Source organism: Benincasa hispida, chromosome 12 (genome assembly GCF_009727055.1).
Source record: "Benincasa hispida cultivar B227 chromosome 12, ASM972705v1, whole genome shotgun sequence".
Lineage (NCBI taxonomy): Eukaryota > Viridiplantae > Streptophyta > Magnoliopsida > Cucurbitales > Cucurbitaceae > Benincasa > Benincasa hispida.
Genome location: NC_052360.1, coordinates 69843239 through 69870550, shown reverse-complemented (window position 1 = coordinate 69870550; position 27312 = coordinate 69843239). Strand labels below are relative to the sequence as shown.

Genomic DNA, 27312 nt, shown 5'->3' with positions numbered 1-27312 from the left:
TAGTTTTAAAAAGTATCGTGATACTCTTACTTTGATGGTCGATTCAACGACAAAAAGAAGTCAAAAACGATAATTGAGTCAAATTTTAAGTGTCATGGAATCCAATTTTCTTGTAGTGAACAACAGTGGGAGTATGAAGATTTGACCAGTAAATTAAGAGTATATGGGAAGCTTTTAAATATAGTCCAAAGGAACATTTTGTCAAGCTCTAAAACTGAAGCCACCAGACCATCTCTTTGCTACTTCTTTCTTCATCCTTAGGGGGTTGGAGCCAAGCAAAATTTGTAATGACTTTGCCTTTTTATTTCTAGCCCTTCCTGCTTCCTTTAACAATTCCTCTAGCCTTCTTTTTTCTTCATCTACCTCTGGATTTGCAGTTCCAAGCATTTCTTCCCTCACTTTAAGGATATGTTCTAATATCTCAATTGCTTCTTCCACACTACATATGTAATAAATCAAATAAGAAAAATTAAAAGAGATAGACAAATTTAGTCTCTAAATTCCACACTAAGTATGTGTTTTAAAAGTGCCTAATAAATTTATGGAATTTTAATTTTGTGTCCAATAGATTCTTGAAATTTAAAAAGAATCAAGTTTTTAATTTAATACTTTGGTTTTTGTGTCAATATGTTCTTGAATTTTTCAACTTATATCTAATAAGTCTTAAACTAATTCATTTTACTAGACAAAAAATAAAAAATCTATAGTTTATTCCAGTTGTCCATATAAAATTAAACTTTATATTTAACAAACAAATTAATTTTTAGGAAATTTGAACATGTCAATGATCAATTTTGTAGAAAATCTCTAGAGACATATATTACATACTTTTTTAAAGTTTAAGAACTAAATAAATTAATTTAAATATAAGTTCAGGACCATAACCTAATAAAAGAAGAATGTTCTTTTGTTAGAAAAAATTCTCGAGCTAAAGCCAAAAGACTAAAAACTTCTAAAGGATGACCTGCTTCCTAAAAGGTAATTTCCTTTTGCACCTTCTTAAAGTGTGAAATTACGTGTGTACCTCAAAGTTATTAAAAATAACACAAAACTTAGTTACTTTTGTTTACTACTTGATTGATTTTGAAATGATTAAAATGATTTTTTGGGTTCAAAATCATTCTAAAACACACGTTTAAACAAAGTTTTATTATAGTATTAAAATTGATTTTGAATGCTTAGAAACATTTTTAGAGTGATTTTAAAAATGACAAAAGTGATTTTAATTAAGGACGACGGTACTTAACTAAAAATATATATAGTATGTAAATGCTATACCTTCCCATAGCATCATAAGCGGCAGCAAGATTGCTAGAAACAGCAAGAGTATCAGAGTGGTAGACACCATATTGTTCCTCTAACACCACTTTGGCCTCTTGAAACAGCTTAACTGCTTCCCCAATTTTGTAGAGCTGAATACAAGCCAATCCCATTTGATTCAACAAAACTCCAAACATTGCTGACTTAGCCCCAGCTCTTAGCTTCCCAATTGCCCCTTCAAATGCCTTCCTAGCCTCTCCATACTTCCCCACCATATAAAACATCACCCCCATTTGAGCCTCTATCCCGGCCACCGCTCCACTCCCGCTCCATCGTCCGCCTCCCACTCCCTGCTCCAGTACCATTGTCGCCCTTTGTAGAACCCTAAATGCCTCCTCCGGTTCGTTCGTGGCTTCATACACGCTGGAGATCTCCACTAGCCCACTCGAAAGCTCTTCACATGAAGCCCCCGATGGAGGCTTCAGGTAGATTCTCAACGCATTGTCCACGTATGACTTTGCCTCCCGGGACTTGCCGGTGCGGTTGTAGAGCTCGGCGAGACGGATGAAGAGTGAGGCGACGGAGAGGTGGGACTCCCCTTTTGTGGACTTGAAGATTGTGAGGGCTTTTTGGTAGGCAAATATGGCCTCGTCAAAGCGGCAGAGGGAGGCGTAGATATCACCAATGCTAGCGTCGATGGCAGCAACCTCGGTGTCGTGGCCGTGGGCGATCATTGCCATGCTAGCTAGAACTAGATGCTCCAAAGCAGATTCAGAATCGCCTAAAGCCTCACAAATTAAAGCCATTAGACGGCGGTCAGTTGCTTCTTGTGGGGATGCTGGTGGACTATGTTGTTTGTGGATGTCTAGTGTTTTCTTGCAATATTTCTTTGCCTTTTCGAATTGCATTGCTTGTACATGTGCCTCTGCTAAGTACCTGTTATTTTGTTAAAAAAGAAAAAAAAAAAAAAAGGGTCTCCATTAGTCTTAGTTTTATAAAATTTGAAAGCATTTGAATGATTTTCTATAAACATTAACTTCGAATAATATTTTAAGGTTGATTGAAAATAATGAATTCAGATGGAAAAATGAAACTCAAAGTATATATATGAAATAAAATTGTATTTTAATCTTTTATTTTCATGATATCGGTGAGTCATCTCTATCTTAGTTACTCTACTTAGAGACGTCCATTTATCTCGTAGGGATCCATCCCTAATGGGGTAGAAAATCTCCGTTTAGACAAGTAATGGGAGAGAAAGTGAGGAAAAAATGGCACGTCATTTATGGGATGGACAATCTCCGTTTAAGTAGGTAATGAGAGGAAGTAGGCGAAAAAAATTTCCTATGAACTAAATGGGAATGGATGCAGAAAATACATTCTTCATATCCTCGTTCCCCATTCCGCATTTTCCACCCCATTTGTTTTCATTATTATTTTTTAAAAAATCGTACACACACAAATGCGCACACAAAAATATTATACATGCACAAATTGTATTCTCCTTAGTGAGTCGATGTCATATGAATGTTAGGTGAGCTCTATGGACCAGATTCTGCCATCTAACCATTTGAATTCACTCAAAATTCTTAACAGCTAAACAAGCCATTCTATAAAGCATATATGATTGATCCAATTAGAAATTGGAAAATAAAATTACTCAAATCATCCCTTAAGAATATATATATATGTGTATATATAGTAAGCAAGTCAACAAGCTGGTACCTGCAAGTCTCAGCAACTTGAGGGTCAGAATCAGTAAAAGCATTAATCTGGATCATCAAACCAGCCTCATAACAAGAAATGGACCTATCCAACTGCCCCAGCATGGAATAAGTATCCCCAAGCTGCATGTACCCAGAATATTTCGCCAAAGCATGGTCCAGTCCGTTACCGGCTTCCGCAACGTCGATGGACCGCTCGAGAACTGAAATGGCCTCATCAAACTGGCCGAGCCGACAGTGAATGGCAGCGACCACGTGCAAGCTCATGGGCAGCTCGACGCCAAGGCCTGGAAATCTCTCGAATGACTTGGCAGCTCGGACTGCATAGTCCAAGGCCTTGGTTGGACTCTCACCCGAAATTATTGTGTCCCGAGCTAGCTTTAGTAGGTATGGACCGTGGTCCGGGTTGTCGAGCCAGGTTCGGTTCGGTTCTGATTTTTGTGGAGATGGAGATGGAGAGGGAATGAGTTTTAGCCATGGTGGTGTCATGGTTTTGTAATTGTTGTTTTGATGTTGTGTGTCATCGTTTACTATGGGTGGGACTTGAATGCGAAGATGGGGCGTTTTTGGTTCTATTCCCATTTTGATGATGCAAATTGGTGAAGTTGTGAGAAGTCTGAATTTGGGAGAGGGATCAGATTCACAAAAAGAAATGAAGCCATAATACCCTAAATATATGCGCTATATTTGTTTTTCTTTTTAAATAAAATTTGGTTGGTGATGGTTTCTTTTTCCAACAAAGTCGAGTGATAGATTGATTTTAATAGATCTCTTGTTCATTTAATTTTGTGTTGAAACATAATTGACGTACATTTTGAAATTACGGTGTATGAATAGAGATGTCTGGAAAACCTTCCCCGTCCCCTATTTCAATCCCGAAATTCCCTGCGGGATTCCCCAGCAAAAATTCTCCATTTTTTAATTAATTATTTATTTTTAACTACTTTTAAACTATTTAGCTCAATCTTAATAAAAGTTTATTAGTCAAATAGCTCATTTCCAATGCATTATTTTCAAAGAAAAATTTGTAAACTTTTCTAACAAAAACAATATTATTTTATGTGCAAAGATATACATAAAAAATTTAATCTCATAATTATTAAATGGGGACGGGGATGGGGATTACATTTTCCGGTCCCAATCCCGTCTCCGCCCCAACCCTGCGGGTTAAATGAATATCTCTAGACATGATACACAAGTGAATAATGAGAAGTTTAAAAAAATAAACAAGTGACATTTACGAGAAGAGAAATAATTGAAAATTTGTCAACATACAACTTTGAAGAGAAATTGGAAGCTTTCCTAACTCTTACTCTAAATTTTTGCTAACTCAGCCACTTAAATCAATTATAGCCAATTTTAACATTAAGGTATCAAATAAAATTGAAAAATTATTTAGATATTAGAAATTAGCTACTAGAACAAGTAGTTAATATAAGAACGGTCAATCTAAATATAATTCAATTGATAGAGTTATTATTATACAATTTTAAAGGTTTGGATGATGATTCGATCACTTACTCCTGCAATAGGGAAATTAAAAATTAAAAAGAAAAAGAAAAAAGAAAAAGAGAAGTGCCCATGTCAAGAAAAATGAAGAAGAAGGTTAAGATTTGTTGGTGGTGGGGCTAAGGTGTTAATTGTGGAAGGGTTGCTTAGAAGAAACTCTTCATGATTATAAGGAGACAAGCTTTTGTATGAAAAAGATGAGCAAAATTCATAATGAGTTTTGGAAGTGCATGTTGGTTTGGAGTTTTTGGAGCCTTTTTATCAACCTTTATCTTAAAACATTTTTTTGCTTCTTCAGCAATTCTTGCTTTTTGGGACTTAATATGAACATTGTATTCTAATTTAGTATCCAAATCAAAACATCTATCAAATTTATTGTGAAATCTCTTTGATTTTGTTAGTTTCTATGTGTGAGATGATTTTAAATTGTAATGTTGTTTTCTCTTTTTCTTCTTTTTGGTAATATAATTCAAGTGTAGTGGGTGTTGAACTTGAAAGTTGAAACTTTTGGTTTGGTTGTGATTCTTGTGAAAAACGCAAGAATAATACAAAACATAATTTTAAAAAAAAAATCTTAATTTTTATTCTAAATTACAGTTGGGTATGTTGGATAATGATTTCGGTCTTAGTTAGTAACTATGTGGCATTTAGTTTTTCAATTTTTGAAAATTAAGTCTATAAACAACGTTTCCTCATTTCTTGCAGGTGCGGTGCTAGTTGGTTATTATAATCAGTCATTATATTATGTAGACTATAAAAATTTGTGTTTGAGGTACATACTATTTTAGTCTAGGTTAAAATAGTCAGTGTTTGTGGTGAAGACTATGTTAGTCTAGTTAGAATATAGTAAACACGGTAATGAAGAGAAAAAGAGAGTATCAGTGGAAATAGTAAACATTATAACAAAAAGGAATTTCAAATGATAATATTGAAAATAATATTGGTGTACACTACAACAAATATCACACGATAGCTTTAAAAAACGCTATCATAGACTTTCCATAGTGTTTCCGAAATGTTATCGTAGTCCATGTTATTGAAAGTCTCCGACTTTCCATAGTGTTTTTTTAACGCTATAAAAAATCAACTTTTGATAGCACATATTTAATGTTATGAAAACGTTTCATAGCATTGGCAAAAAACGCTATAGAAAGTCTTTTATAACGTTTTTATAACGGTAAAAAAACGCTATAAAAGACTTGCTATAGCATTTTTATAGTGATAAAAAAAACTCTATAAAAGATTTTCTATAACATTTTAGGAATGTTGTTGTAGCCAATATTATTGAAAGTCCCTGACTTTCCATAACATTTTTTCAATGCTATAAAAAAAACTATGAAATATTCATTTTCTATTACATAATTTTAATGTTGTTTTCATAGCATTAAAAAAATGCTATAATTAGTTGCAGTTTTTACAATAAAAAAAAAAAAAAAAAATTAAAAGACCACATTACATTCTGATCTCGCCTTGATAGTCGGTTTTGATCAAATTGTATATAGTTTATACCAGTAACAAACTATTACAAATGAAGTTATAAAATCAACTGTAATCATGTAAATCTATAATATTGTATATAGTTTACATAGCACTTGCCCAAACAGCTACAACCTTTTTTTCTCACTTAGCAGTGGTGCTCTTTATTTCACTTAATAGCTACAACCTCTTTTCCTCGCAATTCATGTGAAACCTAGATTTCTATTTTCCTTACTTAAGCAAGTGATAAAAGGAATTAACTAAGTGAAAGTTAAAACCTATGTTAAAGGGAAGAAAATTTCTAAGTGTTAAGTAGTTTTTTCTTGAATAATTTAAGTTGAGCTTTAATTGGTAAAATTATAATGAAATTTGTATAATAAGTAGGTTGATGAGAAAGTTAGTATGGAATGGTGAAGAAAGGGATGGAAATTTGAAAAGAAAAATATGGAAATTGAGTTTGGGAAATTTGGGAAAAATTGGCTAAGTATGGAATTAATGTGAAATGCGTTATGACTGAAGAAAGGATTGAAGAACTGAGAAAAATATAGAAAATTATTTGGGAAAAATCTGGAAAATTCATGTAAAAGTGGCACAAAGTAGTGGACAAACGTGTAGAAATTGCACGGAGATAAACAAGGTTCACAGTAGCTAACAAAAAGATTAGCGAGATTGGAAAGAAAATAGGAGGAGCAAGATTGAAGAGAATAAGATCTTGGGAGAGAAAATGGGAGAGAGAGAGTAGAGAGAGCGAGATTTTGAGCGACAAAGTTGGAGAGAGCGAGACTAGCAAGAAAGTGGGAGAGAGCGAGAGCAACCTATGCATGCAGCAACGGCTCGTCCGGTGCTGTTTTCGAATGCCTCGCCCACGCAAACGTCGAAGGGCCTCGCCTATGCATTGAATGGCCGGGCAAGCACCTATACATTGAATTTAGCTGCGTTATTGTGAATTATGCGTTGAAAACCCTAAGTTGAACACATACGGAGGGTGAGGTAGGGAAAATGTCAGCCAAACCATGTGTCTTCTTGGGAGAAATTCTTACGGGCTAAGGAATTGTGGTGGACGCATATAAAAAAGACACTTTGGGCCAAGATGATGCAAGCTTGCGTTGATAAGGGGAGAGATAAACACTTGGCCATGCAGCCAAGTAGGTGGTGTCAATACCAGGGAAAGTTTGGACGCCTATAAATAGAGCCTTTGGAACTTCATTTTCAAATCACAAAATCAGCAATTTCGTAAAAGAGAGAGAGAGTAGTGAGGGTTGAGGAGTACGTATCAATTTGAGACGAAGAGATCTCCCAATCTACTCTTGTGTTTGGAGTGATTCCAAAGCCATCTGAAAGCTCTAAAAGTCTAGTTTTCAAAATGTGGCTGCCGGAGGGAAAAACTCAAAGGAACCGAGCTGGAGATTGAAAAGAAGGCAAAAGGGTCAGACTGTCGGATCAGTCTGGGCCAGTCTTGAAGATTCTATGATTCCGGCCAAAACACGAGAATTTATGAGCTGAAATTTTAGGGTAAGCTTCCTGAGACATTTTAGAATACGTTTGTAGAACGAAGTACTTCAAAATAAGGTTCAGAACTACGAGTAATCTAAGCTGTAAATTGAATCTAGATTCTAAGGGTGAAAAGGAGCCCGAGGACCCACTAGAGTGAAAAGCTCCTAAGAAATCAAGGTGAGTGGCTAAAATGTTTTGACTAAACTGTTTGATTACAACGTGTTATAGAAAGCATGTTTTCAAGAATATTCTCATGCCTACTAGTTTTATGAAGTGATTTCCAAGCAAGTTGTGAATTATGTTTGAACGCATGCATGTGTGAGAAATTGTTGAAAAACTATTTATATGTGTTGATTTGATCCAACATATGTAACATCTTTAAAGTCATGTTTTATATGTGTTATACTTTACATGCTTTAAAGAGAAAAGTCGTTTATGACTAGTTTTTATTAAAATGCGATATCGAAGGACATTTGATAAGGTATCCACCCAACTAGATACTGAAGAATATTTGAGAAGGTATATATTGGTACTGAAGGACGTTTGAGAAGGTACCAAGCCAACGGGATACTGAAGAACATTGAGAAGGTATCTGAGCAGAAGTACCTAATGTGTGAGGGTACATAGTGTGACCACAAGTGAATAGAGTCAGAGATTGAGCAAAAAGGTTCTCTGTGGACTAGTAGTTGGTGTTGGGATTGTTTTACCCACAGTAGGGTACATTGGATTGAGAAATGATTTTACTGTTTTATGATTAAAACAGCTTTATATGTTTTACACTTGGGAAATGTTTATGCTGCAGTACAAATACTGTAAAAGTTTATGTTTCAGTTAAAAACTCATTTGTGAAATCATGCATGAGAATTTACTATGTTTTCTCGGTCACTCACTGAGCGTAAGCTCACCCCGTTTTCAAATGTTTTTCCCCCCCACAAGTAGCGGTCAAATCCTCTGGAGATAGCTTTGCGTTTTCTTTGCCACTAAAGGACCAAAGACTTGTAACCATTTGCTAGGTGGTTACTGTTAGTATTGTACACATGTTACTATTGTTCATATAGAGACTAGGGTTTGTGGGTTTTGGGACTTGTAAATCAAGTGTTATAATGACTCCAAACATATTATGTTTCTAAGTTAATAAATTATGGGCCTAAAGACGTCCCATTGCATATGAATTATAATTGGTATCAAAGTTATTCTGCAAGAGTTATTAGGCAGTAAGTATAAGCCCAGGGGTTGGTAACTGCTACAGTCACGCTTTTCTCTAGGCTAAGAAGGTGGTCTAGGGGTATGAAAATTCAAGCATTCTAAAACTTGCCCAAATGTTCCTAAAGAGAACAAAAATAAGAACAGGTTATCGAACTTTGTGAAATAGACAAAAGAAGAAAAAAAATCATTACAACAACTCCGACTTCAACATGCATGATTCACATCACAAAACTCAAAACAATATACCTATAAATTTCATCAACAATAAAAGCAAAAGCAAACATTGATAAAAAGATAGTAATAATAACCAGATCAAAGCTCATAAGAGTGCTAAAAACCATTTTGGAGTGTTTATATAAATTTGTACCAAAATCTACAGCTCATTTAATAATGAAGCCCACAAATTATGTATAAAAGTAAACAATGTTATACCATTATTGAGATTTACGGCTTGCTAGTGCCAAATACACAACTCTCAATTTACTCTTTCTCAGTCTCTGTTCTAAGCTAGTCGACTCAAAGTCAAAATAAGATTACATCACACATGTTTGGAGATTGCATATTACATCTAGAAATCACCATTTTTTTAATCTTTATTTCTCTTTTGTTCTCTCATTGAATCTAAAAACTTTATGGTATAACAGTTGCATGGGTAGACCTAGTCTTGAACACACACACAACTATTGTGCCTCAATTATCTTATTATCAAGCTACCAAAAAGAAAATGAACCTTGATCCTGGTACATCATTGTCAAATTTGAAACTATCAAAACAATTAAATTTCTCCACCAATATGCTAGCCTTATAAGTAAATGTTGATGTGTTGTTGTTATCTAAATACATCTTTATTTCAATTATTAAGTTGGGCCAGAATACTCTCCTTTATATTCATTTGCAGGTGTGGGCTTTTGCTATGCATTAAAGTTGGACAACCCATTAAGAAAGAGTCTTGGATCCAACTCTTTGATAAGGCCTCATTGGTCTTCGACTACTGAGTTGGAAGAGGAGAATATTTCACCTAGAAGTTTGTTATGAGGGCTCAAAAATTCACTGAGATAGAAAATCTTCACCGGAGGAGCGTTGGCTTATGATAGAGTAAGAAAGGGAGCTAGAGGAAGCCATCTTTGTTTTTGTTCGTTTGTAAGGAGCATGGCTGGTGGGCAGTAGTATTCAAACCTTTCAGCTGTGAGTGAGTTTGTATTTTTCATATTATTGCTACTATTGAAAAGTGTAAGTCAAGTGAACATATACACTTTGTGTCTTCTCCCTTTCTCAATCATCTTCTTTATAACTTTGTTCACAAAAATCAGTAAAAGTGTTTGAAAGATCTTCAACAGTGGATGTAGTTCCCATCTTGGGATTGAACCACTTAAATCTTTTGTGTTATTTCTTCCTTTACATCTTAATATTTCTGTTGCTGATATCTTCGTCATTTTCTTTATTTGATCTTCGTTTAGTAGTTTTCTACTAACAAGTGGTATCAGAGACATCGAACTTGACTGTCTGGAATAGTTTTTTCAATTCATGTCCATGGAAGCCAAATTTCAGATCGAACGCTTTGATGGGAAGTGTGACTTTGCACTCTGGAAGAAGAAAATGAGGGCACTGTTGGTACAACAGAAAGTAGCCAAGGCTTTGGATGAGGACATTGACCTTACTAGGACCATGAAACCTGAAGAGATCGATGAGATGAAAGAAATTGCCTACAGTACGATTATTCTATATCTTGCAAATAATGTTCTGAGGCAAGTTAATGAAGCTAATACAGCTGTTGAGGTATGGAAACAACTCGATTCTATTTACCTTATTAAGTCCCTTACTAATAAGTTGTATATAAAGGAGAGATTCTTTGGGTTTGAGATGGATCCTGCTAAAGATCTTGAGTATCACCTTGATGAATACAATCGTGTATTGCTAGATCTTAATAACATAGGAGAAACCATGTCTGATGAGAATAGGGCAATTATTTTGCTAATATCTCTCCCAGATACTTTCAATGAAATAAAAATGGCTATAAAATATGGTAGAGATAGTCTCACAATTGATATAGTGTTGAATGCTTTAAGATCTAGAGATTTAAAGATGAAGAAGGGTAAGGCAAAGGAATCTGAAGTCCTGATGGCTAGAGGAAGACCTAAAAAGAAATCAAATAAAAATTCTGGGCGTGGTAGGTCAAAATCTCAAGGTAAAGTGAAAAAGTGTTACCATTATCATAAAGAAGGTCATATAAGGAAGAATTAGTTTGAATTAAAGAACAAAAGAAAGAATGAAAATAAGAAAGATGATTCTCAGAATGCTACTGTAATTAAAGATTATCAAGATGCTGAAGTGTTGATGGCTATAGATGGAAAATTTAAAGCTGAATGGATACTCGACTCAAGGTGTTCATTTCATATGAGTCCCAACCGTCACTGGTTTCAAAACTTCAAAGAGATTGATAGAGGTAAAGTTCTCTTAGGGAACCATCATGAATGTAGTGTCAAAGGAATATGATCAATTCAAGTAAAAATATTTGATAACCAAGTCAGGGAACTCAATCCTGTTAGGTATGTTCCAGACTTAAAAAGGGAAATTTACTTTCTCTTGGTGTATTTGACACAGCTGCCTATTTATGTAAACTTGAAAATGGTACTATTAAAGTTGTAAAAGGTGTGATGATGAAGCTAAGAGGGGAGCTACTTCATCCTTTATATGTTTTAGAAGGGCACACAATAGTAGGATCCACAACAAATGCTTCACAAAACCAACAAATTGAAGCTAAAGTGTGGCATCAAAGGCTCGATTATATTAGTGAAAATGGCTTAAAACATCTCAGTAAACAAGGGCTGTTGGGATCATCATCAATAGGAAACTGTAAGCTTTTAACCCCTGCAAGTCGAAATAAAATAGCAACAAACCCGAAGAAGAGAAAAACAGAGAACAAGAAAGGATGAAGATGATAGAAATGAAGCTTTACTACTCCTTGCTTTTATTTATAAACGATTTCTTCTAAAAGGACCTCTCGATATAGTCATTCAACCAGTCCCACTCGTCCTTTCCCCAAAATAGAGAAAACTTCTCCCCCAAAATGAATCTCCTCTGTCCTTCTGAAAGAAGAAATTACAAGCAAGGACACCTAAGCACCTTAGAGAGAGTTGGGCACTTCTCTCCTCACCAAAAGCCTTCTCACTTTCAGCAAATTCTTTTTCCTACCCCTTCAGTACGATCCCTGTCCTTTTGTAACAGCCTCGTGGTCCCCTCCATCTTCTCTCCCCACATTCTTTCCTTGGTCATCATTGGTTATTGTGTCATTTCCCTTTTTACCTCTCATTTTATAAGTATATATTATTTGTGGCCTTACAATACCTCCCTTCTCGAAATGAACCTTGTCCTCAAGGTTGAAATGTGGGAACTGCTGATTCAAGACTCGAACATCTCCCCAGGTCGCTTCATTTTCGGATATCCCCTTCCATTTGACCAACCACTCGTGTGTTGCCATATCTTCATTCCATCGTATTCCCAAAACAGTCTCAGGTGTCATTTGCAGCTCAAACTCCTCAGTCAGCATGGGAGGGTGTTGTTGGATCTGTTGGCTTTGTCCTAGCTTCTTCTTGAGCTGAAAGATATGGAATATGTTATGTATTTCAACTTATGGTGGCAAGTCTAATCTGTAGGCTACTTCTCCCACTCGTTCAGTTATTCTATAAGGTCCATAGAACCTCGGTGTCAGCTTCTCACTTCTTTTTGCCAATGTTTTCTGTCGGTAAGGTCTCAATTTCAAGTATACCTCTTCTCCCACCTCAAAACTCAATTCTCTCCTATGTTTGTCGGCTTGCTTCTTCATTCGATTCTGAGCTATGGCTAAATTTTCCTTCAAGGCATTGAGTGCTAAGTCCCACTCTTGTAACTGCTGTTCCACGGTGTTGTTGAAGGTCTTTCTGTCCCCATAAGTGATGAGAGGTGAGGGTGGTCTCCCATAAATGGCCTGAAAAGGAGTGGTCTTGATTGAGATATAGAAGGTTGTGTTGTACCACAATTCGGCCCATGCTATCCATTTGTTCCATTTTCTCGGGTATTCATCACAGAAATAGCGCAGGTAAGTCTCTAAACAACGGTTTACCTTATACGTTTGTTCGTCAGTTTGAGGATGGAATGATGTACTTCTTTTAAGTTTCGTTCCCATCATTGTAAACATCTCCTTCCAAAAATTGCTCACGAAGATTTTATCTCTATCAGTCAAAATAGACAAAGGTACTCCATGGTATCTCACTACTTCCTGAATAAAAATTTCCCCTACTTGCTTTGCTGAAAAAGGGTGTTTGAGAGGGGTGAAATGTGCATACTTACTCAAGCGGTCTACCACAACCATTATAACATCATACCCTTTGGCCTTTGGTAACCCTTCCACGAAATCCATGCTCCAATCCTCCAATATCATGTATGGAATAGGGAGTGGTTGAAGTAAGCCTGCTGGCATGAGGGTCTCGAACTTGTTTCTTTGGCATATTTCACACCCCTCAACATACTTCTTTACATTAGATTTCATTACTTGCCAATATAGCTCTCCACTCATTCTCTTGTAAGTTCTTAGGAATCCTGAGTGTCCCCCTAACACCGAGTCATGGAATGTATGCAATAGTGAAGGAATTAAACTAGATTTTTTAAATAGTACTAACCTGTCCTTGTAGGTCAATTGGTCATGTTGCCATTTATACCTCGGTATCCCCTCTGGATTTTCCCTCAAAAGGGTGATGATTTTCTGTAGTTACTCATCTTCTTCTACTTCTTTCAAAACAACTTCAATATCTATAATAGTTGGTACTGATAGTGCACGGTTCTCCTGTAGCTGGATTCTTCAGAACCACAAGTGCTCGCACTCTTGACAAGGCGTCTGCGGCTTTGTTTTGTAACCCCAGTTGGTATAGGATTTCAAAATCATATCCAAGTAGCTTGGTTAGCCACCATTGGAACTGGGGCTACATTTCTCGCTGCTCTATCAGGAATTTCAATGCCTTCTGATCTGAGATCATTATGAATTTGCTTCCCAACAAATAATGCCTCCATTTTTGTACTGCTAGAACTACTGTCATCAACTCTTTTTTATAAATAGACTTTCCTTGGGCCCTTGCTGATAATTTCTAACTGAAATATGCTATAGGCTTCGAGTCTTGGGACAGAACAACCCCTAAGCCGATTCCTGATGCATCTGTTTCTATCACAAATCCTTTTGAGAAGTTTGGGAGGGCTAGGACCGGGGCCGTGACCATGGCTTGCTTCAGATTTATGAAGGCTTGATTGGCTTCTTCACCCCATTTGAATGAGTTTTTCTGGAGAAGCTTAGTAAGTGGGGTTGCGATATTCCCATACCCTTGCACAAAACGTCTATAGTACCCCGTGAGCCCCAAAAATCCTCTTAATTCAGAAACATTTTAAGGTTGTGGCCACTCCCTCATAACTTTGACCTTCCTATCATCAACTTCTACTCCTTAGCTGATATCCAATGGCCTAAGTATTGGATTCGTGCCTGGAAAAAGGTGCATTTCTTTTGATTTGCAAACAGCTTATGATCTTGAAGCACATTGAAGACCACTCCCAAGTGTGTTTCGTGTGTTAATAAGTCAGGACTGTATACCAATATGTTGTCAAAGAAAACAAGTACAAATTTACGAAGAAAAAGACGAAAAACCCGGTTCATTAATGATTGAAAGGTGGTTGGTGCATTTATGAGTCCGAACAACATGACAAGGAATTCATAGTGACCTTCATGAGTTCAGAAGGTTGTCTTCTAGATGTCCTTCTCATTCATCCTGATTTGATGATACCCTGACCTCGGATCCAACTTAGAGTAGACTGCTGACCCATGTAATTCATCTAACAGCTCCTCAATGATCGGTATAGGGAATTTATCAGCCACTATTGCTTGGGCTACATTGCGGTGGCTCACGAGTTGGACTTCATACATACATTCCTCTAGGGTGGTTGGTTTTCTACTGATCACTTCGGCCTTCAAGGTTGGTTCCAGTCCATTTACAAACGCATCTTTGAAAACTTCTTCAGCCAGGTCGGGTAGGGTACCGAATACGTGACAAATTTCTTCACGTAGTTCACATAGGATCCTTCTTGCTTTATCTTCAATAACCTCGCGCCCAAGCTCCTTTCCCCGGTCGGTCTATAGTATTCAAACATCCTCCTTTTCAACTCCTCCCACATATTAATAGGTCTCCAGTTATGGCTCCATTAAAACTAGTCCTCTTCCTCTGGCCCAAAGTTAATGACCGCGACCTTAACCTTCTCCTGATCAGATAGCTCGTGGATTTCGAAATAGGGTTATGCCCTGTACACCCAAGACTCCGGGTTCTCTCCAGCGAAAACAGGTATTTCCAGCCTTTTGTACTTGCTTTTATCGGATCCTCTTCCTCCATTACTAGGGGTCGAATTGGTTTCGTCAGCCTTCCCTTTCATTTTCATCCTCCTCCCATCAGACGCGCCTGACTCCTCAGCTTTCCATGCCGCATTACTTTCTCTCATCTACTCTGTCAACTTCTCGATGTTCTTACACAGACCTAGCAATATTTCTTTCATCTCAGATACTTCCCTCTCATTCTTTTCCAGCCTTTCCTCTATTTTATTCTGAGCCATCACCCGCGTACGCCCCAGGATGAAGTGGCTCTGATACCACTTGTAAGCTTTTAACCCTTGCAAGTTGGAATAAAATAGCAACAAACCCGAAGAAGAGAAAAAAAGAGAACAAGAAAGGATGAAGACGATAGAAATGAAGCTTTACTACTCCTTGCTTTTATTTATAAACGATTTCTTTTAAAAGAACCTCTCGATACAGTCATTCAACCAGTCTTACTCGTCCTTTCCCCAAAATAGAGAAAACCTCTCCCCCAAAATGAATCTCCCCTGTCCTTCTGAAAGAATAAATTACAAACAAGGACACCCCAGCACCTTAGAAAGAGTTGGGCACTTCTCTCCTTACCAAAAACCTTCTCACTTTCAACAAATTCTTTTTCCTGCCCCTTTAGTACGATCCCTGCCCTTTTGTAACAGCCTCATGGTCCCCTCCATCTTCTCTCCCCACATTCTTTCCTTGGTCATCAATGGTTGTTGTGTCATTTTCCTTTTTACCCCTCCTTTTATAAGTATATATTATTTGTGGCCTTACAGAAACCTTGGCATCTGTGAGCACTGTATATATGGTAAATCAACAAGAGTATCCTTTGCTAAAGGCTTGCATACTTCCAAACATGTATTAGAATATGTTCATGTGCTAGCCTTTGGGGACTAGAACAAACACCAACTATGGGTGGACCTCGATATTTTCTGTCAGTTGTTGATGACTTCTCAAGAAGAGTATGGACTTACCTATTGAGGAGTAAAAATGAGACATATAGGAAGTTTGTTGAATGGAAAAATTTGGTTGAAAAACAGACTGATAAGAAGCTGAAGACTCTGAGAACAGACAATGGTTTGGAATTCTTGAATAATGAATTCAAATTGTTGTGTGAGAGAGAAGGTATCCAAAGGCATTTGATAATTAGAGGCACTCCTCAACAAAATGGCTTGGCTAAAATAATGAATCGTACATTGCTTGAGAAAACAAGATGTTTGCTGTCAAATGTTCATTTGCCTAAGATTTTTTTTTTTTAGGGGGGGGGGGGGGGAAGCATTGGAGATTGCAACCTATCTTGTCAATCGTTGTCCTTCATCTACAATTGAGTTCAAGACACCAATGGAGAAGTGGACTGGACATCCTCTTAACCTATCAAATTTGAGGGTCTTCGGATGTGTAGCCTATGCACATTCAAAAGAAGGTAAATTGGAAAATAGGGCAAGGAAATGTCTTTTCCTAGGTTATCCTCAAGGAGTAAAAGGTTACAAGTTATGGTGCTTAGAAGAAGGACAAGAAAAATGTATTATAAGCAAGGATGTCCTCTTTGATGAATCTAAGATGGCAATGGCTAATAAGAAAGGGAAACAAGCAGTTGAAGATCAGCAGAAAACTCTAGAGACGTATGTTGAGTTTGATGCTCAAAAACCATCTTCTGATGAAATACAAAATCAGATAAATGTAGAGGATTCTTCTTAGGTGGGGACCATAGAGGGAGAGCTTTCTCAAATAGAAGATCTCCAATCTTATAATCTGGCCAAAGACAGAAGAAGAAGGCAAATTAAACCACCTACTAAGTATGCAAATGCTGATTTAGTTCATTTTGCCTTCACTATTGAACTTGAAGCCATTCATGAAGAACCTCTGACATTTGAGGAAGTAATGAGAGCAAAAGACAGCGATAAATGGTACCAAGCAATGTAAGAAGAAATGAATTCACTTATTAAAAATCAGAAATGGGTGTTAGTAGATAAACCAGAAAAGCAGAATAATTGCTTGATGTAAGTGGATTTATAAACTGAAATTTGAGGCTCTAGGGTTAGATTCTCCAAGATAAAAGGCAAGACTTGTTGCTAAGGGATTCAAACAGAAAGAAGGAGTGGATTATAATGAAATATTCTCTCCAGTTGTAAGACATACATCTATTAGAATGTTGTTGTCATTGGTCACTGAATTCGATATGGAATTGGATTAATCAGAAACAATCTACATGAAACAACCCTCTGGATTTATAAGAAAGGGAACAGAAAATCAGGTATGTCTACTTAAGAAATCCTTATACGGTTTAAAGCAAGCTCCTAGACAATGGTATCTTAAATTTGATTCTTTTACGCTGTCTTGTGGTTTCAATAGAAGCATGCTAGATCACTGTGTATATTTTAAACATAATGATAAAGGTCATGAAATTTTCTTGTTGCTTTAGGTTGATGATATGCTGATTGCTAGTATAGACAAGCGAAAAAGAAATAAGCTAAAAGATGAGCTGAAAGAGACCTTTGATATGAAAGATCTAGGTCCTGCAAGGAAAATACTAGGAATAAGTATTGTTAGAAACAGGGAACTTGGAACAATGAAGCTCTCACTGGATGATTATTGTCTAAAAATGTTGACAAAGTTTAGAATGAATGAGTCAAAGTCTGTTTCTACACCCCTTGCATCTCACTTTAAGCTGTCACTTGATCACTCACCTCATACTGATGAAGAAAGGGAAGAAATGAAGTCTATATCTTATGCAAATGCAGTAGGGAGTCTTATGTATCTCATGGTTGGCACAAAACTTGATTTAGCTCATGCCTTAAGTGTAGTTAGCAGATTTATAACCAATCCAGATAAACACCATTGGCAAGGAGTTAAATGGCTGTTGAGATATGTAAAGGGTACTGCTTCTTATGGACTTTTGTATTCCAAACACTTAAACAATAGAGAAGTACTCACTAGCTTTGTTGATGCAGATTATGCAACTGATAGGGATAAACACAGGTCATTATCAGGACTTGTTTTTATGTTTTATGGTAACACAGTGAGTTGGAAATCTTCTCTCCAAACAGTGGCTGCTCTTTCAACCATTGAAGTAGAATATATGGCTCTTACTGATGCATTCAAAGAAGCTATTTGGTTGGATGAATTGGCTGTAGAGTTTGGGATTAGTTTGGAAGAAAAATCTAGTCATTCGTTGGGACAATCAAAGTGCAGCCTTCCTCACAAAGAACCAAACCTACCATGAGAGGACCAAACATATAGATGTTCGATATCACTTTATAAGGGTTGTCATTCAAGAAGGGAAAATCCAAATGAAGAAGATAGCATCAGCTGAGAATGCTGCTGATGCTCTTACAAAAACTGTGCCAGCATCAAAACTTGAGAGCTGTTTGAAGGCTCTCAAGATTAGTTCTTTTTTAACTGATCTGTTAAGGAAGACCTGCTTCAATAGTATTTTTACTGATGTATCTTGTAACAAGGTGGAGAATTGTTGATGTGTTGTTTCTATCTAAATACATCTTTATTTCAGTTATTAAGTTGGGCCAAAATACTCTCCTTTATATTCATTTGCAGGTGAGGGCTTTTGCTATGCATTAAAGCTGGACAGCCCATTAAGAAAGAGTCTTGGATCCAGCTCTTTGATAAGGCCTGGTTGGTCTTTGATTGTTGAGCTGGAAGAGGAGAATATTCCACCTAGACGTTTGTTATGAGGTGGTTTTGTGGGCTAAAAAATTTGCTGAGATAGAAAATCTTCATCGGAGGAGCGTTGGCTTATGACAAAGTAAGAAATGAAGCTAGAGAAAGCCATCTTTGTTTTTGTTCATTTGCAAGGAGCATGAATGGTGGGCAGTAGTATTCAAACCTTTTAGCTGTGAATGAGTTTGTATTTTTCATATTATTGCTACTATTGAAGAGTGTAGGTCAAGTGAACATATACACTCTGTTTCTTCTCCCTTTCTCGACCATCTTCTTTGTAACTTTGTTCACAAAAATCAGTAAAAGTGCTTGAAAGGTCTTCAACAGTGGATGTAGATCCCATATTGGGATTGAACCACTTAAATCTTTTGTGTTATTTCTTCCTTTACTTCTTCATATTTTTGTTGATGGTATCTTCGTCATTTTCTTTATTTGATCTTCGTTGAGTAGTTTTCTACTAATAGTAAAGTCTTTAGAGTATTAAAGAAGAAAGTTATCTAAGATTGTGGCTCACAAATTTCCTTGAAAAAGTACTCTTTTCAACCATCTCGGGTTGTATAGGTGTTGTGATTAGAGAGCAATCTGCCAATGATAGAAACAACATAACTAAACAATAATAACTTCTATATTGATTTATAGGTTTACATCAAATGGATTAGAACCATCTAAAAACAGTCACTAGAACATAATCAAGAGCTTACCAGTGAATTAGAACCATCTAACAAAAGAATGACTTATATGTATGATAAAATTACACCAAATTTATACTTTAAGTTTGTTGTTCATTATTCCCATAGGAATCATGCTTCCACTTGTCATCTTATCTTTGTTTAGAATGCATATTGTATGGAAAAATGAAAATGCAAAACAAAACATGGAAAACAAAAGCAAACGTAAACTAGAACCCTACAATTACTTAATAAAAAAATAGATGAAGAATAATTAAGAAGAAGAAGAGAAGAACCAAATAATGAAAAGAACAAAAGGATGAGAATAGCAAAAAGTTGAGAAGAACAATAAGGTCAGATAAACATTCATAAATAAACAAACAAAAAAACTCAATTAAGTCCCTTGCCCCCAATGTTTTTTTTCCCCGCAAAGGTATTGTAATTAAAGTAGGGTGGGGGAATCAAACCTCTAACCTCAAGATCGATAGTACAAGTACTATGCGAATTGAGCTACACTCATGTTGGCCTTACCCCCAATGTTTGTTTCTTTATTTTTCATTAACAATTAAGGGCCAGACTAACATTCATAAATAAACCAATCAATCAATTAGGTTTGCTAAATAGAACCCAAGCATGGTAAGCTTCTTCAAGTTGATAGTCTTTCATTGGTGATACTGAGTCCCTTACTAATTTTAACATATCAACCAATAAGGAAATAGACAAAGCATGACCATCAAAACAAGTATTGGGGGAGAGAAAACAAAACAATTTCCTCTTAGGTATTTTCTCAAACACCATACCTGCATAACAGGCCAAATTAGTTTTAGACAAGGGTTAAAGTATTAGTTTCATAAGTGTGTAGTCGGTTGATCTTAAAATGATAGGTGTCATCAACATTTCATATGCTCAACCCCAAAAGTAAGAAACACAGATTGAAGATAAAACCCCTAAAGAGAACGAGAAGGTTTAGTAGTAGAGTACCATTGAAGGAGGAAGTTTTAAGCATCCTTTAATTCAGCTTCCTATCAACAAATTGTGTATTGACCTTGTTTAGCCGTGAGACTTGCTGAGAGGTGATTAAAATGCTACCAGAATCGAGATTCAATTTCTTGAATTTTCATACAGACCTTGCCCTGATATACCACAAACGCTATGTAAGAAAATAACAAATAAACCTCAAAGTAATGGTTTAAGGCAGGGGTCTTCGTCAAGGAAAGAAAGTCCTTAAGGCTTTAAATTTTCCATTCTTATTGAGGAAATAATATTAAAGAAATAATTTAAACCAAAAGAAACATTATCAAATAAGCTAAAAAAAACTAGGATAATTTTACAATGTCAACAAATCTAGTCAACAAGTTAACTATCAAATCATCTTTTTGTTTGCCATCTAACTTTCAAAGACTTTTTAGAATCATCTCAAAACAAACAATCAATTCTTTAAACTTGGGGTCAAACAGAAGTTGATCTTCAAACACAGACTAAAAGTGTATTTTGTCCATCTATCAAGTAACAAGGATGTCAAAGAAATAGAAAGAATGCAAATACCATTCTGAAAGTTTGAACTGTAAGCTATGTATTTCTAATGTAAAAGAGATCAAAGTAGGATTGTATTAACATTCGATCGCATGTACTTTTCTTCGTCCCATTTGTTTAAATGTAGTTGAGAATATCTGCTTATTCTTTCCAGTTTCTATAAGGTGATCGATGATCTGGTATGATCATTTAGATTTTGGTCAGAAACAATAATATTTCAAGTTTGTTCTTGAATTTCAAGTTTAGATTTGAAACCTTAGCTTACCCTATCATATGGTCTTGTACTCGTAACTAAATAAAGCTACATCATGACAATGTTCAAAATAGAAAATTACTTAGTCTCTACCATCAATAATGAGGAAGTAAAAGGATAATCATGACGTTTCAGTACAGAACCAATCATGACCAAAAATTCTGAAAATCTAGTTATTGAAGTATTTTGAACCCGTAATCACTTGTTTTTCCACAACCTCACAATACTCATCATGAATTGTTTGACAAAGGGCCTAAAATATGATATGAGGATAAGAGAAGGTAAATAATGATATCAACAATAACAAAAAGTGTTAAATCACTAGTCAACTCAAAAATTATATCAATACTCTAACATTCTTCCATTTATGGGCTTGAAAACTTGTGGAAAGACCGAAATAGATACCATATAAATCGTTGATCAATCTAGAAGCTAAACATGAAATGCATATTGTCTTTGAGATAAGTGTCATAACAGGAAAAGAAAGTGGTGTCTAAAACTAGAAGACAGACTTGCACCAAAAGAAAGATGTAATTAACGCCATTTGAAACGTCATCCCACCCAATATTCTTATTTTCTGAGCACTTATAATGACATTCAACGATCAATAGACAAATAATCAAACAAAAATGAAACAACCCAGAAAAGTTAACACAATCAGTTGAGTTGGATGCTTAGAAGCTAGAGAATAAGAAAAGGAAACTCCTTTTCTAGTGGATGCTTACAAGATAGACAAAGATGTAATCAATAGACAAATGCTTACTTTTTCTAATGGTGAAGGATCAATTGGAGAGACATAAGAGAAGGATACTCTTACCACCATCTGAGCAACCAAATTGAAAAGAAAAAAACATTGGGTAGCATTATAATGTGAATCGAATAAATAACTGAATACAAAGAATGTAATATATCGATAAAATGTCATAGAAAGTTGAGTTTTTTTACATGCAAATGTGAAAACAATTAACTAAAAGTTTAAAAGAGGTACTCAAACTACATCAGAGTGTTGAATTTATAATTAAAACTAAAAGTCTCTACAAATGGCATACCTTGAATTTTGCTTCCAAAATCTCTTCTTCAGGAGCATGATCAAAAATAATCTGACAAGTAGAATGAAAGAAAAAGAAGATAAAACTTCATATACAGAGTAAATTAGATTAAAACAGAGTTTTCCTTGTGTGACGGTACTTGAAAGAAAAATGTAGAGAGATCATAACATAGTTTAAGGTAAACTATGTTTTTATCAAAGAAGCTAATTGTAAACCTACTTATCACTTGGAGTGGTGGTTGCAATGCCCACCCAACAAAACTGTGTTTGCTTAACTTCTGTGTCATGCTGATGAAAAATCTTTGATGAACATCAATGACATGAAAAGAGGAGAAAGAATGAGACTACACCTTTTTGGCTTAAAAGCATACATAAAAGCAAAATTATTTTCACAAAGAAGTTGACAAAATACCTTCAAATAGATTTAAGCCAAGTTCTCAAGGTAATTGAATTTGAGTTGGTTGATTTCCCAGATTTCGCCTTCCTGACAAACTATGAAGCATAAACACAGATACAGCTACATGATATGGATACAATCGGATACGACAATTCGTCAATTTCTAAAAAACTAAGATATGGATGCGTCATTTTTTATATATATTTTTTAATACATATATTTCTAAAAAACGAGGATACTGATACTTTGAAAATGTATTTTTTTAAAAAATAAATCTAGGATATAGATAAATTTAGCATATAAGTTAATAACAATAGAACAAAATAGAATACAAACACTGAAATACAATACAAAAAAAACAATATCTAAGATGTTGAAGTACAATAGTTAATAAAATGCAATAGAAAAGTGACTCATATTGGAAAGAAGAAGAAGAAGATTAAAGGGAGAAGTATGAAGATAAACGAATAACTTTTTCATTAAATTGTTGAAGCTAAACAAATTGTTTATATTTTGGTAGACTTCGTGGGGAATCAAATGTGAAGATGGAGATTAGATGATTCTAGTCTAAGGGTTGTCCATTATTTTATTTATTTTTTTTCCTTTTAGTTTTGGACTCGAGTAGTAAGCTTTTTAAATAAGTTGTCTAGTTTTAGATTGGAAAGATTAAATGAGTTGCTTATATTTTTTCTTTAAAAACAAGTACGCGTAGAAATAAATACGTCAAATCACATGTCAGATATGTATCTGGGAAGTATCTGGAAGTATCGATATTCGATACGTATCTAATACTAATTCTTTGTCTCATATGAAATATTTGTGCTTCATTGATTGTGCTTATTTATTTAGTTACTTATTTTAGCATCCAAAATCAACCTTTATGGATTGAATTTAGAAACAAAAGCACAGTTAAGTACCCATATAAAAAATAACACATCATTTCTAATGTAAATGAACTCAATTGAGGAACATATCCTTGTTCTCCTAAAAAAAATAATCCTTCTCTTTCCGAAACCATTTAAAATCCAAGAACTTAGTTAGTAACCTTTCAGCAGCCTCCAACAACAATGCCTTCCCTGTCGATTTGGCCAACAAGTTCTTGCTCTTGAAATGGAGATTTTGAAGCAAGTCTTCCTTAAGAACTTGGGTGTAAGGATACCATAGGTTTTCAATAGAGGATCAAAGGTTGCTTGCCAAAATGGAAACATTTGTAACGAGTGAACAAATCAAATAAAACATGATGTGGCAAATAACCATGCACATTGAAGAACATATGAAGGCTGTGGAACGAATTTTGAGATATTTAAAGGCTTCTCCAAGCAGGGAATTAATATTTAGAAAGTCAGACAGACAAATATTTGCATACAACTTCACACGCCATTTATTTTAGTGACGAAAATCCAATTTTGAAAAGAAACTAGTGGCTTTTCACATGCCATTTATTTGCATACAACTTCACAAGCAATTCATTCCATACCATCTAATCATAACAAATATTTGAGTTTCTCTATTCTAGAAACATCAAAAGTTGCACATGAACTCCATATATTAATCTAATTACTCAAAAACTGTTTAGATTTTACAAACCGCACAAAAACCTAATATTTTACAAAAGCCTATCCAATACTCTTATTTAAACACCATTATTCGATTCAGCAAGCTTATAAAAAATGAACACAAAAGTTAATTCCACGTAGTTTTCATCAATCAAATGCACAAAGAATGAGAATGAATCCAAAAAAGAACAACCAAAATTAGTAACAAATCTATAATCCAAACATAAACTGTCATTAAAAATTTCGTAAGGTTTGCCTAATGAAAATCTGGATATCAGGCAGAAATGACTAATCCAAAAAAAATGAATTTCAAAAAGAAACAAATGAACACAACACGTTATAATAATGAACACCTTATATTTCAATCATATATTTAACAAAAGTGATTGATATATATATATATATATACACACACATCATATTATGACATACCTTCACAAAGTTTTTAAGTGCCTTAATCGATCTACTGGAAGAAGTAAAAACCCCTCAATAATACTAGTGAATTAAAGCATCTCTTTGGAAAGCTTACTAGCAGCAATACGAACACCATGAGAAGCAGGAATTAAAAAGCGATGACAGAATTAAACGAAGGCTTTAAACCTAGTCTTCTGCCCGACTATGTTTGTTTCTGCACAAGGATGATCTCCATGTCCTCATGCTTGAGGTTAGGGCCGATAAGAGTGTCGACGATCAGGTTCCTTTTTATTGGGAGAGAATGGAGGTAAATCTTTTAAGTGTTTGAATCTAACCTTCCTTGACAAGGCAACCGAGCTTGGTGACTGGAACCCACTTTTCCTTATCATCACGGGTCCCTTCGCAACAACGACAACTACCATAATCGCCTTGCCACTACAACCTCTGTTATTGAATCCTCTGCCAAACCTATCGCGGTGTCGTCCTCCATATTCAACCAAAGATTAGGGTAAGCAAAAAGAAATAGCATGGAAAATTTGAGCTTTTGTGTCGCGTTTGTGTTCTGCCTTTTTTTCCTTTTTTTTCATAGCTGTTTTTTAAAAATGTTATAGTGAGATGCCACAAAAAGCTATTTTTGTTGTAGTGGTACCTACCGCAAGTTAAACGTTGTTATGAATAATGTTACAACATTTCACAAAATTTCAAACAGACATAAACAACAGATAAAAGGAACACCAAAGTTTGGTAACACAGTTCAGTGAATACCACCTATGTCTAGGTATAGTATGCGCAGAAAGATAACTTCACTAATATAAATGATAAGCAATTACAACATAATACTTATCTATAATGACAACATGATTACAATGACTTCTGTAGAGCTTAATCACTCAATCATTCACCTAGGCTCTCCCTAGATTTGAGTCTCTATCTCTTGGTAACTTAGGCTTCCCCTAAGTAGAAATATTAGTAAAGAACTTCACAGGCTCCCCCTAAAGTCGAGACCCCTTCTCGGCTAGCTCTTTATCTTTCCCTTTCGAGCAGTGACCACTTCACACGTTTCAAGCTCCTCTAAGCTTGATAATCTCTTCCTAAAAAGTCAACCGATGAATTATACAAATATCTTGGAGTACGTCTCCAACCTCACAACAAAACAACCTTTGACGCCTTCGAAGATTGACATAACACTTGTGACAAAAAAGTACTTCACAAGACAACGACACTCAATATCTTTCGTGAAAAACTGCCAATCTAAAACAAGATGTTGAAAGCCTTTAAATATGCATAGTAAACACAAAGATGAGCAATCCTAACTTCTAAAAATAATTGCACAAAGCTAAGATAATGTCTACAAATATACGGTAGATAGAATTTTCCACATACGGAAAATATTTTGCAGAAACCACATTTTCAGAAGACAACCTTTAGTTAGATAAGTCGAAAGAAGAGACAACTCAAACAACATCAGCCCGACTTAGACAAATATTGCCAACACACCATTTGTAACAAATATTGTAGTTAATGGTAGATTTTAATAGTTCGAAATACTATCATAAATAGAGCCCTAAACATGGAATGAGTTATAATAACTCGAAGTTGGGCCCAAAAGACCCCTTTAGTTTCTATGTTTTGTTGCCTACATTTTAGGAGTATTTTCAAAATCAAAGTCAAATTTTGAAAACTAAAAAAAGTAGTTTTCTAATTGTAGCTTTTGTTTTTGAAAAGTGGCTAATAATTACGTTTATATAGAAAACACAAAAACATGAGTAAGAAAATGTGACAAAAAACACCATTTTTAAAAAATAAAAAAACCAAATGGTAACCAAACAAGACCATCAATTTTAGTTTTTTGTTTTCAAAATTGAGCTTGTTTTCTCATTTTCGCTTCTTTTAAAAAAACCATTTGATTTTAGAAAAATTAACATACATATATATATATATATAAACCTTTTTTTTTTTAGTTTTCTAAATTGGACTTTGATTTTGATAACTCCTAACAACAAACTTTAAAAAAACCAATAGGTGTAGTGTAGTGTCTAGAAATTTTGTTAAGAGAATTTTATTTAAAATTCAATAAAAAAATTTATTTGTAATAAATTCCAAAATTTATAAATTAACTAAACAATTTTCTTTTATAATTTCCCAATATATAAAATGTGAATGTTACTAAATGTACAAAAGTAATTGAAGCATGAAAGCTAAATTTGTACGAGTAATTGAAAACATGAAAATTAAATATACCTTACAAAAGTAATCTTCAAGTTGTACGTAACAATTTGATTTGAAATATGAAAAATGCAAGTGTCGGATAACTTAAAAGAAGTTTCTTTTTAACACAGAATCTACATATCGTTGCTCTTGCAAATGCTATTTCTGAGTTATTAGGGCTGTATTGACTTCTTTCTGATATGGGTGATCTTTGATAGTATGCTATTATACTTCATTGTGACCATCGTACTGCAATCCAAATTTTAACAATGATGTATTCCATGAGCGTACCAAACAAATTGGAAATGATTGTAATTTGTATGTCAGCATCTCTTGGCAATACTATATATCCTCTTCCAATCTATCTCCATTATAGAGCAACCAACAGATATCTTCAAAAAAGAAAAAAAAAAGTTTTTTCACTTAGTCGCTTTCTTTGTGATAGCATAAAAATATGTGTTATATTCCTCTACTTAATTCAGATTGTTGCTCCATTTAACGTGCTTAATTGATGATTT

At 35.1% G+C, this 27312-nt stretch overlaps 1 protein-coding gene across 2 annotated transcripts; it reads right to left on the bottom strand.

Moving 5' to 3' along the window:
* LOC120092643 (protein KINESIN LIGHT CHAIN-RELATED 1-like) lies at positions 1-25153 on the bottom strand. Of its 2 annotated transcripts, XM_039050787.1 has the most exons (9): positions 23662-25153; positions 22632-22703; positions 22440-22519; positions 22221-22271; positions 21935-21994; positions 20367-20518; positions 2986-3600; positions 1279-2196; positions 1-439 (listed from the first exon to the last, which is right to left on the bottom strand). In XM_039050787.1, exons 7-9 carry the CDS (start codon positions 3564-3566, stop codon positions 202-204), a joined length of 1737 nt encoding a protein of 578 aa, XP_038906715.1. In that variant the 5' UTR covers positions 3567-3600; positions 20367-20518; positions 21935-21994; positions 22221-22271; positions 22440-22519; positions 22632-22703; positions 23662-25153; the 3' UTR covers positions 1-201. The 2 variants fall into 2 exon arrangements, with proteins under 2 accessions (XP_038906715.1, XP_038906716.1); XM_039050788.1 differs by lacking the exons at positions 20367-20518; positions 21935-21994; positions 22221-22271; ... (1 more) ...; positions 22632-22703; positions 23662-25153 and having other exon boundaries at positions 2986-5309.
* Positions 25154-27312: the final 2159 nt, after the last annotated feature.

Excerpts from the sequence above, each read along its gene's own strand:
- LOC120092643 (XM_039050787.1), bottom strand. The coding sequence starts at position 3,566 with ATGGGAATAGAACCAAAAACGCCCCATCTTCGCATTCAAGTCCCACCC. Across the intron at positions 2,197-2,985 it reads CAAGTTGCTGAGACTTGCAG|GTACTTAGCAGAGGCACATG; the intron begins GTACCAGCTTGT and ends ACAAAATAACAG. Across the intron at positions 440-1,278 it reads GCTTATGATGCTATGGGAAG|TGTGGAAGAAGCAATTGAGA; the intron begins GTATAGCATTTA and ends TTACATATGTAG.